Source organism: Musa acuminata, chromosome BXJ1-3 (assembly GCF_036884655.1).
Source record: "Musa acuminata AAA Group cultivar baxijiao chromosome BXJ1-3, Cavendish_Baxijiao_AAA, whole genome shotgun sequence".
In the NCBI taxonomy this organism is placed as follows: domain Eukaryota; kingdom Viridiplantae; phylum Streptophyta; class Magnoliopsida; order Zingiberales; family Musaceae; genus Musa; species Musa acuminata.
In genome coordinates this window covers 8,474,902-8,491,085 of record NC_088329.1, presented here as the reverse complement: position 1 = coordinate 8,491,085, position 16,184 = coordinate 8,474,902, and the positions used below count along the sequence as shown (strand labels likewise).

At 37.0% G+C, this 16,184-nt stretch overlaps 2 protein-coding genes and 1 long non-coding RNA gene across 13 annotated transcripts; 1 reads left to right on the top strand and 2 right to left on the bottom strand.

The window, feature by feature from the left end:
* Window positions 1-879: 879 nt before the first annotated feature.
* LOC103977936 (protein EMSY-LIKE 3) lies at window positions 880-7,045 on the top strand. Of its 5 annotated transcripts, none has more exons than XM_009393600.3 (10): window positions 880-1,196; window positions 3,171-3,370; window positions 3,478-3,587; window positions 3,691-3,946; window positions 4,064-4,291; window positions 4,377-4,445; window positions 5,540-5,785; window positions 5,880-5,948; window positions 6,028-6,091; window positions 6,577-7,045. In XM_009393600.3, the coding sequence occupies exons 1-10, from the start codon at window positions 1,169-1,171 to the stop codon at window positions 6,783-6,785; spliced, it is 1,479 nt and encodes a 492-aa protein (XP_009391875.2). In that variant the 5' UTR covers window positions 880-1,168; the 3' UTR covers window positions 6,786-7,045. The 5 variants fall into 5 exon arrangements, with proteins under 5 accessions (XP_009391875.2, XP_009391874.2, XP_009391876.2 ...); XM_009393599.3 differs by having other exon boundaries at window positions 6,574-7,045; XM_009393601.3 differs by lacking the exon at window positions 6,577-7,045 and adding an exon at window positions 6,174-6,408.
* Window positions 7,029-10,031, bottom strand: LOC135620554 (uncharacterized). 2 transcript variants are annotated; one of them, XR_010489802.1, is made up of 3 exons: window positions 9,825-10,031; window positions 9,387-9,537; window positions 7,029-7,414 (listed from the first exon to the last, which is right to left on the bottom strand). It is a non-coding gene; the product is annotated as an uncharacterized LOC135620554 (long non-coding RNA). The 2 variants fall into 2 exon arrangements; XR_010489808.1 differs by lacking the exon at window positions 9,387-9,537.
* Window positions 10,032-10,578: 547 nt separating this feature from the next.
* On the bottom strand, window positions 10,579-14,909 carry LOC103978118 (enoyl-[acyl-carrier-protein] reductase [NADH] 1, chloroplastic-like). 6 transcript variants are annotated; one of them, XR_010489710.1, is made up of 8 exons: window positions 14,747-14,909; window positions 14,362-14,655; window positions 12,754-12,863; window positions 12,621-12,676; window positions 11,694-11,745; window positions 11,542-11,609; window positions 11,403-11,460; window positions 11,020-11,101 (listed from the first exon to the last, which is right to left on the bottom strand). XR_010489710.1 is itself a non-coding variant. In XM_065123382.1 (7 exons), exons 2-7 carry the CDS (start codon window positions 12,323-12,325, stop codon window positions 10,663-10,665), a joined length of 519 nt encoding a protein of 172 aa, XP_064979454.1. In that variant the 5' UTR covers window positions 12,326-12,426; window positions 12,621-12,658; the 3' UTR covers window positions 10,579-10,662. The 6 variants fall into 6 exon arrangements, 3 of the variants coding, with proteins under 3 accessions (XP_064979454.1, XP_064979456.1, XP_064979457.1); XR_010489716.1 differs by having other exon boundaries at window positions 11,064-11,101; window positions 11,558-11,628; XR_010489704.1 differs by having other exon boundaries at window positions 11,074-11,101; window positions 11,558-11,609.
* Between the last annotated feature and the right edge of the window lie 1,275 nt (window positions 14,910-16,184).

Here is a 16,184-nt window from a genome sequence, read left to right as displayed (position 1 = left end):
ACCCTCAGATGCATCAATTAGGTTTCAAACCTTGTTGGATTATATAAAATCTATATCAGAATTCATGGCTTATTGTCACTTCCCAAAGTCTATACTCATAATAATCTTCTCGTAAATCTAATTATCAATATTCATGAGAGTTTAGAAATATTAACTCAAAAAAATCAAATCAATAGGGAAAAAATAATAACACAATTTTTTCCTTATTCCATGTTAAGTAACAAAAAGAAATTCATTCAAATAGGAAAAAAAATCTGGCATAAAAATGATTATGAGCAATGCGAATAATAAGTCAAAAGTCAAAATGTTCAAATAAAATACTTAATTTGTAAGAAAAAAAAATCATATTAAACGAAAAAAAACTCGGGGGATTCATAATGAAGTCAACAAAGAAAAATATCACGAATCAAGAGATTATTAAAATAAAATATTATTTTTTATGCATTTCGTGACTCTAAATTATACTTGTCAATATTACATCAATAGCGTGATTTTAATTATCACTTTTTACTTATCAATTAATGTTGTATTCATCATTACTGTATTTTTAAATATTTGTTATGTTTCTTAATTCAAATTAGTCGATGTTTCTCATGTTTAGAACGGAAGTTAATGGAGACGATCCATTCGTAAGGGCACGTACGATGTTTTCGAACCGTGCAAGGATAAATACGTAAAAGCAGAAACAACGCTAACTCACTGGAATCTCATTCGGATTCTGATCTTAAGTGAAATCCGGCTCGTTAGCGATATCCCCATCCATTACCCGTAATCCCCGCCCTCGCGTATGACGGGACTCAAAAAATATACGCATCCTCTCATATAAAGCGTTGGAATCCGCCTTTTTACGGAATTCCGTTTCGAACCCTCCCTCCCCCCCCCCCCCCTCTTTGCTTCCCGTCGCCTCCTCTGCCTTCCCCTCGCCTCCGATCCCTCTCGACCCCCCTCCTCTCGCATCCCTAATTACTTCTCGCTCGATTCGGAATTTCGATCGAATTCGCGTTCTTATGCTCGTCTTCTCGTGAAGAGCGGAGGGAAATCGATTTAGAGGCGGCGGTTCTCTCTTTTCTCCGCAGGAAATTGGTTCTTGGTCTCTCTTCCATTCCGACGTGATTGCAGTCGTTAGGGTTCACGCGGTGGAGGATTTGGTTCCGAGAAGACCGACATCATGGCGTTCGATCCATCCGATAGCAGCGGTGAGCGTTACTTGGCATTCTTGATCCGATTCGTGATTTAGGGTTTTGTATTTGCGTTAAAAATCGTTGGCTCTCTTTGTGCGATATCGCTGTTAACGAAGTGGTGGTGCTGCAACTCCGTGGATCAGCTCTGTTTGCTAAGAGAAACGCTAGGTTGGAGAATTAGGGTTTTGAGTTTGATATGCGGCAAATACTTGGGTCGTGTCGTAGAACGGAACTGTAAACTTCGTTTTTCAGCATGTACTTCCTAGGTCAGCGTTCCGTTTCTTTGAACATCTGTTTACGCAGGGGTTTGAGATTCTTATTGGGTGTAGAAGATGTTTTTCTTTTGCATTAAAAGACTCGTAATATATGAAGTTGTTGAAGATATCAAAGTTAGGGCTGTTGTGTAAGATATGCAGCAGCATGAATTGCCATGCTGCATCTTGTACTTTTCATTCGCATGTTGAATTCAGTAATTGGTTCAATGACAGAAAAGCTACATTTGATTCTGTAGGATATAGACAGATGAGTACAGTTAGAACATGCATGTCAAATTCAAGAGTTGATTGGAAGTGTCTGGAAATTTTATTTAACTCTTTCATTATGTGATCATGTCAACTTCTGATTATAATTTGGTTACAGCAAGTGTTAAAGATCGCCGGACTCAAATGTCATGCTGAGAGCGCAAGAGCTATAAATAATTACTATATTCATTTTGCATTCAGTTATTTCTGTTAAAATATTTTGGTTTCAGTGCAGGATTCTAGTTTTCTCCAGGTTTCTAGTCCTGATTCTAGAGGAAACTGATGGCCATTTGTTGCTAATTTTGGATGTACACATTGATGCTTGTTTCATGGAGTCTGGATATTGCATAATTTGTACAGCAGAATTGTTGTTTGTAAGACTTAAAATTGCTTTTATGTTTATTTTTGGCCCTTGCAAGCTTTTTTACTGCTCTAATATGATGAGCCTTGTATTTTGAGATTTCACATTAGATGATTGTGTCCCTAACAAACACAGTCTTCGATGGACTTCTTGAATTTGTTTTGATAATAGTTAAGTATCCTTCAGTCTAGACTTGTTTATGTCTTCTAGTAAATTGCAAGAAGAAGCTAAAATATGGGTGATAGATGGGCCAAGTTTGATCCAGCTTGCTTGTAAATTTAATTTAAATTTTGTTGGGTAGATAGCAGCTCAGTTTAAGCTTGCATAAATGTTAAGAGGAACCAAACTTGAACTTGCAACCTGGTCTTGAGCCCAAGCTACCCTCAAGTGCAATAATCCATATATTTAATTGGCTTACTTGCAAACATTGGCTTTACACTCTTTCCTCTGTTTGCACTTTGTTGGCAAGACGAGGATGTAAGCATATGATAAATAAGAACTTCAGAGTGATGCCTTTGATGATGAGAAAGGCTTAGATGAAAGATTCAGTTATTGTGGAAGCAGCAAGGCATATGACATATTTTTTCTGATTTTGTGCATATTTCTTATAAGATCCAACAATTATTTATGATGCGGCTACAATTTGAATATCAGCCTACCACTGTAATTGGAAGCTTTAGTAATGGAACTTAAGTCTACCACTGCCCGATTGCATGTATCTTTTTCTTCGTCTAGTATTTGTTGATTAATCTCAGGAAATTTGGGGTGTAGTAGTCATCAGCTCCTCAAGCAGGATGGAGGTCTAGATGATGCGAAACTTCAACTGTTGGTGTGGACATTAATGTATATGTTATTTGTCATGAAGAAGGTTTGATCAGTTGCAAATAAGTAGCCTTGGTATGCCAACTTTGTTTTTACCAGCTTAATTTAAATGCCACCATTTTGCACTTTTTTCGCCAAGACGCCAACTAAATGCATGAGTATTCACAGACCTTCCAAAGCCATTCACTGTGCAACATATTTGCTCAGCTTCTTTTACACATCTCCTTTGTGATAGGATGCATGGAAGCTGATGCTACTGATTTTGTCGTTGCTATTTGGCTGCAGGAACTGATGATGATCTTCCACCAACTCATCAGAACAGGGGCATAAGAGGACATGTGACTGGTAATGGAAGAAATATTGTTGGTGCTATTCCCTATGCTAGGATGCAGAATGATATGGAGTTTCAGATACATCGAATCGAGCAAGAAGCATACAGTTCAATTCTTCGAGCATTTAAGGCTCAATCTGATGCCATTACTTGGGTATCCATAAATTGACCATAACTGACCTTATTATTGTTGATTTCTTTTGCTTTTTACATGCAAATCTTAGTTACAAGTTGGCTTCATGATGGAACAAATACATTCAGGAGAAAGAAAGTCTAATAACTGAACTTAGAAAGGAGCTGAGAGTGTCAGATGAGGAACACAGAGAACTATTAAGTAGGGTCAATGCTGATGACATAATTCGAAGGATAAGGTTTGTTAAGGAACATATATCTGAAATTTTTGGTTGAAGTTATGTTTTTGGCTTCGTTCCTTTTCCAGCTATAAGTTGCTCTTGTGAACTATTTCTTAAATAGGGAATGGAGGCAAGCAGGTGGGCTCCAATCTGGAGTGCTTAATAATGTTCAACCAGATGGTGGCAGGCAAGCACCAAGCCCCACCATCTCAGCTTCTCGGAAGCGGCAAAGAACGTCACAGCCAGCACGTTCTTTGTCTTTGGATGCACCATCTCCTGGTCTGTACTCACAACCTATTGCATCTTCCATGCAGCCGTCGTTATCGGCTGCAAAAAGGGTAGCTGCAACAGGAGCGAAGGGCAAAAAACCTAAATCGGTGAGTGGTTAGGATGTTGAAAATGTACGTAAAATATTTGTTTCTTAATCCCGTATATTATTTGAATATTCTTACAGTTGTCATATGCCATCTGTTAAATTTATACTTAAATTGCAGGGTCAGGGATTGCCCAGTGCATCTTCGATGAAGTCCATGCAGTATTCTTCTGCAGGTCCTAGTGGAAGGGGCCTAATTGCAAATAGGAACTCTTCTGGTGCTCCTGTTATAGTCGAACCAGCTAAAAAAGCACCATATGATCCACTAATTGGGCGAATAGTCATGACTAGGTGGCCCGCAGATAATCACTTTTATGAAGCCGTCATCACTGATTATAATCCGGTCGAAGTAAGCTTGTTAAGTTTTTCTATGTCTTTATTGTTTTTGCGAGTGCATTGGCAGTTAGAAATTTCTGATTATCAGCATTTCACAGGGTCTGCATGCTCTGGTCTATGATAAGGGCACAAACAACGAGACGTGGGAATGGGTCAATTTAAAAGAGGTAAGTTGATTGCTTTTATGATGCCACAGCTACTTTGGTTCTTTAAGTGATCAGAAATGAAGTGTTTTCTTCTTATTTTTGCAAAAAGTATGTACATGCTGTGCTGATGGCAGTTATAGCATTGGAATTTTACCTCTTATGTTAGCTTGGTCATTGCATATGTCTAATGTTCACATTATGCTCTAAGTTGAAAATTTGTGGTGATCCACCATTATGAGCAGATGCGTGAAAAAATGGATTGACGTTTTAGGACTTGTCATAATGCATTGCTAGCCAAAGCACTCTCTGCATTCTATGCTTATTAGTTATATTGAAGATGTCCAAAATATTTGGTGATATTTACTGGTTATCTTTGTTTGTCAAATTTGTGGTGAGTCAGCGACCATTGGATTGATTAGGGATGATCGGCTAATCTGTTATTCTTCTTCAAGACATTGACTGTATGATTGTAGCTATTATTGTCGTATTTCTTGAGTTTGTTTACCTTGCATTATCTTACACATTTTTTCGTAACTTACTGATAGAGTACCTATAGCTGCCATCTCTTGGTTTGTAAGCCTAATTCAACTTAAATAAGGTCAGGTAGAGTTTGAAACTATGCAGAAAGCCCAAGAGCCCCTAGAATAAGATGGAAATTTTATTAGACAATTATTTTTCTTTTGAGTTCGTGATGCCGAAGTTTGCCAGAATTAGAACAGAAGGATGTTGTTGTTTGAGGTTCATTTTCCTAGGGTAATTGAATGTAATGGACTCAAAGAAGTACATTTTCTCTTTATTGTATCTTTTATTTCTTTCATCTATTTAGTTGTTAGTTGTGCACTTCCACATTTACATAAATGAAGTAAAGATAGGATTTTGCTTTAGCCCAAAATTATTCTGCTAGCCTGTGGTTCACTTCAACACACTTAACTCAGAAGGTATCCTTCCAATGTGATGGTAAAAACGAAGATTTACAACAAAAAGTATGTATATTGTTCAACATGAGAATCATTATATTTATAAAAAAAATCAAAACCAACGAAAAATTTATGAGCTTGCTAATTTTGATTTCATCAATGCTTCAACTTTTAATTTTGGGGCTTACCCGATTGCAGATTTCCCCTGAAGATATAAGATGGGAGGGTGAGGACCCAGATATTAATTATCAGCCTGGGCAAGGTGCACCAGGTCGCAAGATCAAGAAATCCACTGGCCGTGGCGACGCCATTCCAGGTGCCGGAAGGGGAAGAGAAACTATCAAGAATCAGCCTAAGAAAGATTTTCCGACGTCTCAAAATGGCGTCAGCAAGAAGAACACTGGCGACATTGAGATACTTCACACTGAGACTCTCATAAAGGAAGTATGTTTTCTTAAAAGTTTAGTGAACGTGGTTTAACAGTCGGTCAGTGTTTTTTTCTCATGTAACAGAATCTTCTGTTTCCTGTTCCAATTAGGTGGAGAAGGTTTTTGGCGCGAGCCATCCTGATCCTCTTCAGATTGAGAAAGCAAAAAAAGTGTTGAAAGTACGAAAACTATGCCAACTTTCAGTACTCAGCAGCTATGTGTTTTTATGGATAAAAATTGAGGTACTCATGTTTGCAGGACCATGAACAATCACTAATCGATGCAATTGCAAGACTTGCCGATGCATCCGACGGCGAAAGAGGTAATTATGCGTAAACCCATTATTCTTTTTTTAAGTTCTGAATGAGATCCTTATGCATCTAAACCTATTTTATTATATGCAGTTAATGATAATCTTTTGTGTTTCTAAAGCTTTCCACATACAGTAAAGCAGAACCAGTTGGTCTGGTTGAGATATGTATTCATTCAATAGGCTGGTTATAGAAATTGGTATCGATTGCTTACTGATTACATGTAAAGCATAACAAGATTATTGGTATCGGTAGTTAATTCTTTTCCTTTCTTTGGCGTACTCCCAATTACTAAATCGAAGATAGTACACACGAAACTTCCACTGCATGTTGTTTTTGGTGGTTCTAGGAGATCCAGGTGCTTTTGATATCTGTATGTATCAACACTTGACAGCAGCGACTCTTGACAAGTTGCCATCTACAACCATGCTGAAATGTTACTAGTCTAAAAACCTTATTTGTGGGACAAACATGCTTTCTTTTGTTGTGGCAGAAGACGACGAGCACCAGTTTTCACATGAGCAGTACATGGAGCGAGATGGGGAATGGAGAAATGAGCAGTACGGTGGGAAGCAGCACAGAGCTAATCATCATGAGGACGACATGATTACAGGTGAAGGTGGAGAAGACTCGGATGGCCATCATTTGATCGGGGATGGTGTCGCATCTGGCTACCAGCATCACGGCGACAATGATGACACGTAACTGTATCTCTCCCGCTGCCTTTAGACGCCTGCCCCATGGCTGTACTAAAGGCAAATTTGCTTCCTACGCCGAAGAAGAAGCGCATATTCTTTTGGCCATCTCTGAGGGAAATATGCCGAGGAACTGTGCTTCCTAATATTGTTTTATTTATAGCTTTGTAACTTTGTAAATGCTTAGAACGGTTGCCATGTTTTAGCATTGATGTAGTTGCACAAATGCATCCTCAGTTATGGTAGCAATTAATTATTCACGAGAATCAATATTTTCTTTTTCTTTTGGGATAAAATATAGATACAATAGGTGACGGTAGCCTCGTGGCTCCCCGGTAAGGTATGGCCCATATGATAAAGCACTTGGGAAGAGAGGAGTTTGTATCTGATAGTCCTCTCACATTTTGATGATATATATGTTGCTCATCTTGCGGATCAAAAAAGAAGAGAAGCTTGTACGGTTTTCTGAGACTTACTTTCCAACTCCTACCACAACAAGGGATAAAATGTTCCGTCAAAAGTAGCTGCATCTCTACATCGGTGGGAAATGGGGAACTCCTTCCGGCAGCGGCATTTTGACTTGACAAAATCGACCACGCTATTGCTGACGATCCATGATCATTGACCACCGACCAAAACCTACACATTCATGAGGTTATTGAAAAGGTATCAGAAGTTGCAATAATGCACTAAACTGAATTGTAAATCTCAAATCTGGTATCATACCAAAAAAAAAAAAAAAACAGTCATTTCAGCAAATGCTTGTACTACAAAAAAAACACTGGAAGAGGATGTTTTCGCGAAACCTGCAAAGTTTGCAAATGCTCTGACAACAGTGCTGTGTACTTGCTTTCAATTTCTAGTGAGAACTAAAATGCATTCTGCATTATGTATTTATGTATCAAGATTACACGATATTGACCGTGTCATGGATGCTTTTAGAAACCGCAGTTGCCATATATTGAACTGACAGCTTCATGAATCATGGAGAACGTGTGGATGTCTGTCAAAAAATTAAATCATCGAGCAGTCAAATTAAATAAAGTCGAGAAACAAACTGTTCTTCTGTGATATAAAGTATGCATGTGTTTGTGAAAAAGTAGAATTATTCAGATGCTCGTATAAGTAGAGTTATACATTCAAGTGATTATCGATGGAAAGTCCATGCTGTTTTATCTCTTTCTCTTTCAACAATAATACTATAGACTTCACATCATCGAGATTCCAAAATTCATCGCTATCATGAAAAACTTCAAATACAAAACTCTAATAGCTAATTAATCCACTCAAAGCACGGAAGAAACTAAGCACAACCACACACATTGAAGTTGCAAGTTAAAAAATGTCTAAACCAAATGAAGGCCACAGATGTAAAGATAAGAGATGATAGAAAATGCACCTCAGTAACATAATAGCTCGACGAAGTCCATGAAAATGTTAATATATGCTTTTGAAAGATAAGAGATGATAGAAAATGCACTTCGGTAACATAATAGCTCGACAAAGTCCACGAAAACGTTAATACATGCTTTTTAGGATCCATCCATTCGCTGACTGATCGCCTTGCATCCTTGTTACCGATATATATCTTTCCCATACATACTACAACAAGAACTAGAGGGCTTCATCATCAACATTTGTAAGTGGGTGTGACACGTGGACAACTGATGTCATATCCTACTCCGATGCCTCGTCAACTTGACATGTAAGATGAGTGACTCATGCAATCGATACGATGGTGCCAACCGCAATGCCTGATAGTTTATGTGACTAATCATGCCAGTTAATGTCTGGCAATGTTGTGAAACCGCTCCCACAATGATTACCAAGTTACGATTCAAGTGCTATCTCACCTAGAATCCTTCGAATCCTAAATCATGCTTTTTAACCTTTGTCAGGCATGTACCCGACGTAATTTTTTTTACAACATCCTTTGTTGGATCCATTAATCTCCCGACACCAAGTATGCAACAAACTTGTAATCAAACCAAGGATGGCTCCGAATCTTGGACATCTTGGACAATCGAATCCAAAATCACGCTTCTTAACCTTTGTCTGGCATGTGCCCAATGTAATTTTTTTACAACATCCTTTGCTGGATCCATTTATCTCCCGACACCAAGTATACGACAGACTTGTACTCGAACCAAGGTTGGCTTCGAATCTTAGACATCTTAGACAATCGAATCCTAAATCACACTCCTTAATTTTTACAACATCCTTGTGACAAACTTGGAATCGAACCAAGGTTGGCTGAATTAGACAATCAAATTCTTCTTTAACCAACACAAAGCAAAAGGAACTATAATGACCAAGCAAGTCATATAATTCGGTAAGCTTCCTACTGAACTACAATAACATCACTGACGAGAAAGCATACGCAAATAAGAAATAGAGAAGGGATTTAATTGATTCGATTCTTCTCTCTTGCTCTCTCGTGAATGACTGCAACTGACTAAGGTCTATAACAGACGAAGCTCATCATTAGCATATTGACATGTATTTCGAGGATTCACATCTATCAACATGTGATTGGACCGGCGATACAAACAACAGACAAAAGAGAGAAGAATAAACTGATGAAGAAAGTAGTATAAGCAGATAATCTTACCAGCCACTATCAGCAATAGTAATGGAAATTTCAGTTTCATTATGTTAAACTTGGACCAACACAAAGATGGTCAAGCATTTCTGTGAATCCAGTTGGTTCTTTCGAGGGAAACAATAATCCATCTGTCCATCGGAAGATGATACAGAAAAATCTGCAAAAACAAGAACCGGATCATCCCATGCTGAGGATTCATCTGGACAGAGGGATCGAATTCCGCGATGGTATATCCCTAAATTACTAAGTAAAAGCAACGCAAAGCAAAGCCCTGATCCGATAGATCTCGCGATCGACTGGTATTTCACACAATTAATTCAAAAGATTTAAAGAATTCATCGAGATATTCCATGGATTACATGCATTGACGATCGGAAAAAGATGGATCAAATTAGCCAAAAGCAACGCAGCGATGATCGCGGAGGAAGAAGAAGAATCGCGCACCTGTTGATGAGCTCTTTCTTGATCGGGTTTGGCCTCTGGCGAAACCCTCTCGAAAGATTCATGGTGTAAATAGGGTTTGAATAGATCCATGGGGGAGACAGACGGAGAGAGAAGAGAGAGAGAGAGGGGTAGACTTTGATGCTTTCTTTCTCCGGGCGAGGAGACTTCCGATTGATGAGAAGGAATGAGACGCGTTGCGGTTGGGGAATAAAGAGGGAAGACGTGCCTGAATTAGGTCTTAAAAAAGGGATTTTTATTATATATTTATATTTATCTAATTTTAAAAATGTTTATAATATCTCTTCGGTGAACCCTCATTAACCACTAATGATAATGATCATGATGTTAATAACCACTTGAAATTAAAAAATGATTATTTTTTTAAAGATTAATTTTTCTTTCACCATATACTTTCATTTCCAAGAAAAAAAAAAGTAGTCAATAAATCGTATTTGAATATAAAAATTTTAAAATTTAAAAGGTAAATAATAAGTGATCTAACAAATTCTTTATATGTCAGGCGATGGAGAATGAATGACTTGTTCCAGAATCGTCTCGTGTCTTCTTCTTGGGAGAGTGCTACTAGTGCCTTACTATCATGGCACGAAACACCAACTTATGTTTTACCCGGAAATGGAGGTGAGTTCGAGGGACCCAACAGATGGGTCCCACACTGTCGAGGGGAACTATTAGAAGACATTGTCTACCCTATATACGACACTTCATATGAAAGGAGAACACAAGCAAATGAACATCCAAAGTAAAAAAAGCTACATGATGCTAAATATTCTAATCCAACAATCAGGGCTTTTTGATGACTCTTAAATGATTCCAAGTCCTATTTACCTGCAACAAGACAATCACCCCGCTCTCTATTCAATGACGATGATGATGCCGCGGTCGTTAAAATAAAAAAAGAACATGGAGAGAGCCTTCTGCTTGTCTCGCCCCCTACTATTACGCAGAGTGTTGGGCTGTCGATTGCAAGTCCCATCGTATTCAACCCGTTGTCCACGTACACGACTGAACCGGTCACCGCTGAGGCCAGAGGAGAGACGAAGAATGCTGCTGTGTTGCCGACTTCATCTGTAAAATGTAATTTGGATTGATACATGAAACACAACTCTTCGGCTTGATCAAAAGAAGATAGGGACGAACTAATAAGTGTTGAACATGACCTGCAAGCAATTCTTTCTGCAGTGGGGCGTTGGAGTAGGAGTAATCTATCATCTTCTCGATGAATCCAATGGCTTTTGCTGCTCTACTTCCCAGTGGCCCTGAGCACATGTTTGACCAAGTCGATCAGCAAGGAAACACTTGCATATACATACTTTTATAGTGAATGATTGCGACTGAACTGATCTAGTAAAACATGATTGATAAACAAAGATAATAATGAACCACATCATGCCTAGTACAAAATCATGAGGGAAAAAAGGAAAAAAATCAGTGAGATTTCTAACTGAAATAGCTAAAATCTTTCAGGAAAAGAATTAGATTAGAATGATTAGTCTTGTTTGTAACACCGAGGAGAGGCTCACAATTTTTAACCTAACTATGATTTATGAAAAGACATACCTGCAGATATTGTATTTACTCTGATTTGGCCTTTTCTTCCAGCTTCAAACACCAGCACCTACAGCCAGAAACAAATGTGATAAAAAGTTAATGCAAGCCACAGCAGTAAATGCATTGACGAAAAATCTAGATACTTCACGGAAAGTAAGGTTTACTCGGGTATCACTCTCTAAGGCTGCGTATGCTGAACTCATTCCACCTCCATATCTGCAAGTTGATACAGCAACTAAATACACAAGTGTAAGCATTATATTAGCTGATTTTGACGAAGAAGTTAAAAACACGTTATACCCTGGGATGGTTCTTTCACAAGCAATGTATGTTAGAGACACTGAAGCACCCCCTGCAATATTGAGACACTTTAAACTTAAGCAGACCAAATTGCCAAACAGAAGTAACAAAAGACAAAGATGTCAAGATTCACCAGCAGAAAAGAAAAATAAATGGCAGAAGCATGAAATCCGGGCAACTTTTGAAAGGAATCTAAAGAGTGTGTTGGTTTACTTTGGCCAATTATAATGTATTATATGGGGCCAAAACAACCTTGTTTAGTTGAAAATGTTTGATTCGGTTACTTTCGATTTTGAATTGTATTTTCTTTAGCTCAAAAAATTTCAGATGATTCCAATCCTTCTTCCTCTACACCCAACCCTCTCTCATATTCACCTGTATCTGCTTATAGAATGCTCCTTTATTATTATGCTGCTTTCACTATGATAATAAAGATAAAATTATCATATAGGGCTTCTACTGCAACATTCTTGGCTTGCAAGGTAAGCTCATTCCTGGATTGGAAGGCTTAGCCAAGAGTTTTCTAATAACAAAAAGGAACACATACTGTCAGACTTCTCTTGAAACACATGCAATATAATAATGACATGTTCAAGTGTTTATTTAAGGAAATGAAATAAACCTGGATTCATTATCGGAAGGAAGTATTGGAGTAAGGAAATGAAAGAATAACTAGATGCCGAGATTGCAGCAAGATATCCTCTTCTTGATGTCTCTAGAAGCACTTGGTTACCTGTTTACAGAAATTATTATTTTCACACTATATGTATGTATGTATACTTGGCCTATACTTGGAGAACCTATACTTGGCATTCATCGACATAATCACTCCATCAAGTTACAAGTCATGGAGAACCTATACTTGGCCTAATAGAAGAATCAAATAAAAACAGTCATGAATGCGTATGATTCTAATAAAATACATACCGACATGAGTTGTCAAACTTGCCACGCCTTAAGCTTGTCTCAAAAATGTTTAGGTCCTGCAGATGATACATAAGGAAACTCAATTGATTACCCAATATAACAGTAATATCGGTTGGCATGCAAAATCACATACAAGAACCCATGTTCCGACAAGAATTTCTGCCCCAGCAGCAGCAAGAGCTTTTGCAATTGCCCATCCATAGCCATTGTCATCAGCCACTCCAGCAATAAATGCCCGTTTTCCTGGAAAAACATATAAGTATGCTGATGAAGCTTACTGAGGAAATAAGTATGATCATAAAGCTTATCACGGATGAAGTGGCATGTCATGTATTAGAATTGGAGATACCTCATCTTGAAACAGTTAATTTACATGAATATGAAATCATAATGCCATATCATCAGTTCAAAAATAAAGCAGCAATTGTGTTTCATAAAGTGGTTTTCTGAACATGCATTGTCAACAAATAAACATCCAGCATATAATTGTCATTAAAAAAAGAGAGGAAAACCACTTGGGTGAGTCTGAAAATAACAGTTACCGAGAATCATGAGCAAGATAATCAGTGATGGATTCATGCAAGAATGTGACTCAGATGGATTAAATTGTGTGGACCAGACCATGACTTGACTTCAACAAAGCGAATCATATAGACAAGAACAATGTATGCTTAAGTTAGTCATCCAGATTTTCATCCTGGGACATATATAACCTTCACTTGAAAGACGCACATTAATATTGATTGTCATACCTTGAAGCTGTAAATGTTGTTAAACTCTAGGACAGTTGAAATTAAGGTGTGCAAGTGGTCTTCACTTGCCATTTTGTAAGGAAGTTAATAACACCAGATATTGCTTATGGTTCACATCAAGACATTCTTTTAGCTTATTAAACCTTAACCCAAAACAAGATTATAAGTTTCAGTTGCCATATCTGCTATAAGACATAATCAATCCTGCATGTATCTTAAAATATTATAAACAAAAAAGGGGTAATGAAATGTATTTCACCAATTATGCCATCAAAATCATTTCACCTATTTTTAGCCATTGAAATATCCTCCTAGGCGCAAATAATTCAAAATGCACGGAGATTGCTAGCAGTACCACCACTCACTAAACTTGTAAGGGCACCAGAAATCATCTGATAGCTGGTAATTCCAAAGCTATGGGATTAATGAATAAGGCATTAAAATGTGGCAAGTTACATTTGGGTCAAGATTTCTAGGTGCTACAAAAGGTAACCCGGAAAAGCTTTAAGCATTAATACCATGTTGGTGCAGAAAGGTAAAGATATGAATAAACAGTTTCTACTAAAGGAAGAAGACAGAAATGACAAAGTTCACTTAATCCCACGATAATTTAAGTAAAAATCTACAAAATTTCAGACAGATACATAAGACGCATACAACAATTCTGATACCAACCTGAAACCCTTGTCTAGCAGAACCAAAGCATTTCTAACCTAACACAGACTCTGAATGAAACTCCTTTCTTACTTCATTTTAGCAATGAGAGAATCAACCTCTGCCCCTTTCGTTCCTAACATGACACAGAAAGGTTCATCCCTATAACAAAAGAGATGTGGGAAAATATCAAGAAAACCCCACTTCTAAGTCAATTGAAAAGATTTTTCACAAAATAGGAAATTGCTACAATATAGATAACATAAATTGTTGTAGACACACAAAATATGCACCAAAGATAAAGGGATAATTTCTCAAGTCAAGCAATGCAACACCTCTGAGATCAATAGGCAACCCATATGCTGTGCCTTCCTCACTTTCCCCAGTCATTGCCCTGGGAACAATTCTGTGATACTTTGAAGCGGACGATGGGTATCTCTCAGGAAGACCTTGAAGAGAGATGTTTGACAATTTTGTTAATCCTTGACTGGCTACTTTCAGGTTGAACTTGGAAGCTGTTGCTCTTGACACGAACGTTCTCTGGGGAGAAGAAATGCAAGGCCATGCTGCCACCACTTGCAAACCAGCAACTGGTGATGCTCCCATTATTCTTCAGATACCAAATAAGCCTGCATGATCCATGATGGAAGACAACGGCTTTAGATCAAACTACGACGGCAAGGATGCCAAAAAGGAGGATGAGAAAGAAGGAAGCGCCACCTTCGCTTTAAAACAACGCATTCACCTCAAGTTGCAGCAGCAGCGGAGAGATCGAGGTGGAGGGAGCAGCAGCAGAGAGGAGGCGCGGCAACCCTGTTCCCGTTGTTGAGCTGCCAATGCTAGCGATAGGTTTGGTTAGGGTTTGCGCCGAGATCTGGCGGAGCTCAACCCTCCTCTAAGTTTGATCTCATGCACTCGGCACCATCTTAGGTAAAATTATATATTACATAATATTCAAAATATGTTTTGAGCTTTTGTCCGTCTTTTTCAAAAATATTTTTTACTTTCCATCGAAACCAATTAAATGGAACTAATCAAACTGATTTGATATTAAATCGAACCAATTATAATATTTTTAAATAAGCGTATAATATTTTTCATCCAATCAGATCAATTATAATTTTTTTGAATATGATCATAATATTTTTTTACTCGATTAAAAATATTAAATCCTATTCATTAATTTTACAGCATATATTAAGGTTTCATAAATATTTTTTAATCTTAAAATAATTTTGAAAATAAATTTTAATATATATATATATATATATATATTCAAAATAAAGGACGATTCTAATTTTTCTATGTAACCTTAAATTTAAGCCTATGACTTGTGAAAAACTTATAACATTTATTTTATAAACTATAATAAAATTAGGTCTCGATATTTTAAAAAACCTTATAATCATTTATTATGAAGGAATGATAATAAGAATTAATGATGTATTATCCGGTTACAATATTTTTTATTTTAATGATAAAAACACTATAAACGAAGAGAAAAATAAACTATAACTCCACTCCAAAAATATTACAATACTAAATCAGTTGTCAAGGAGAAGTTCATATGGTTGTGATTGAGGAAATGGACCACAAAGTAGCACTGATTTTTTTACAATCAGAATTGAAATTCATTAAGGTATCTATGTTTCGAGATTAAAAAATAAATAAATACAGTATAAAGTATTTTCTTGATATATAATTTTTATTTTTAGTAAATAGTTTTTGTTTTAGGTAAGGATTCATATAGGATATCAGATAAGAGCTAAAATTAGAAGTAAGGATCAAGATTGTGTTCCGTTGTGAGAATGTAATGATTTCTGATGTTAACGTAAGTTAGTGACTACATCAAAACCTTAAATAATAATAATAATAATAATAATAATAAACCTACGAAAAGTTGTTATGGCAATATATATATATATATATAGGTGGTGTTTTTGTTGAAATATCCGATTGATTAATATATTATTATATAAAGGATAAGTCTTACATTCAAATTCACGGATTAGAGTTATTTATGATAGTAATTTTTTTATTAAAAAAACAGGTGGCAGTAAAATGCTGTACAAATCTAAAAGATACAGTGGTCAACTTTGTTCATCCTCTTTGACCTTTACTTTGCCCTCCTATTATGCCTTTCTTTCACATACCCTTT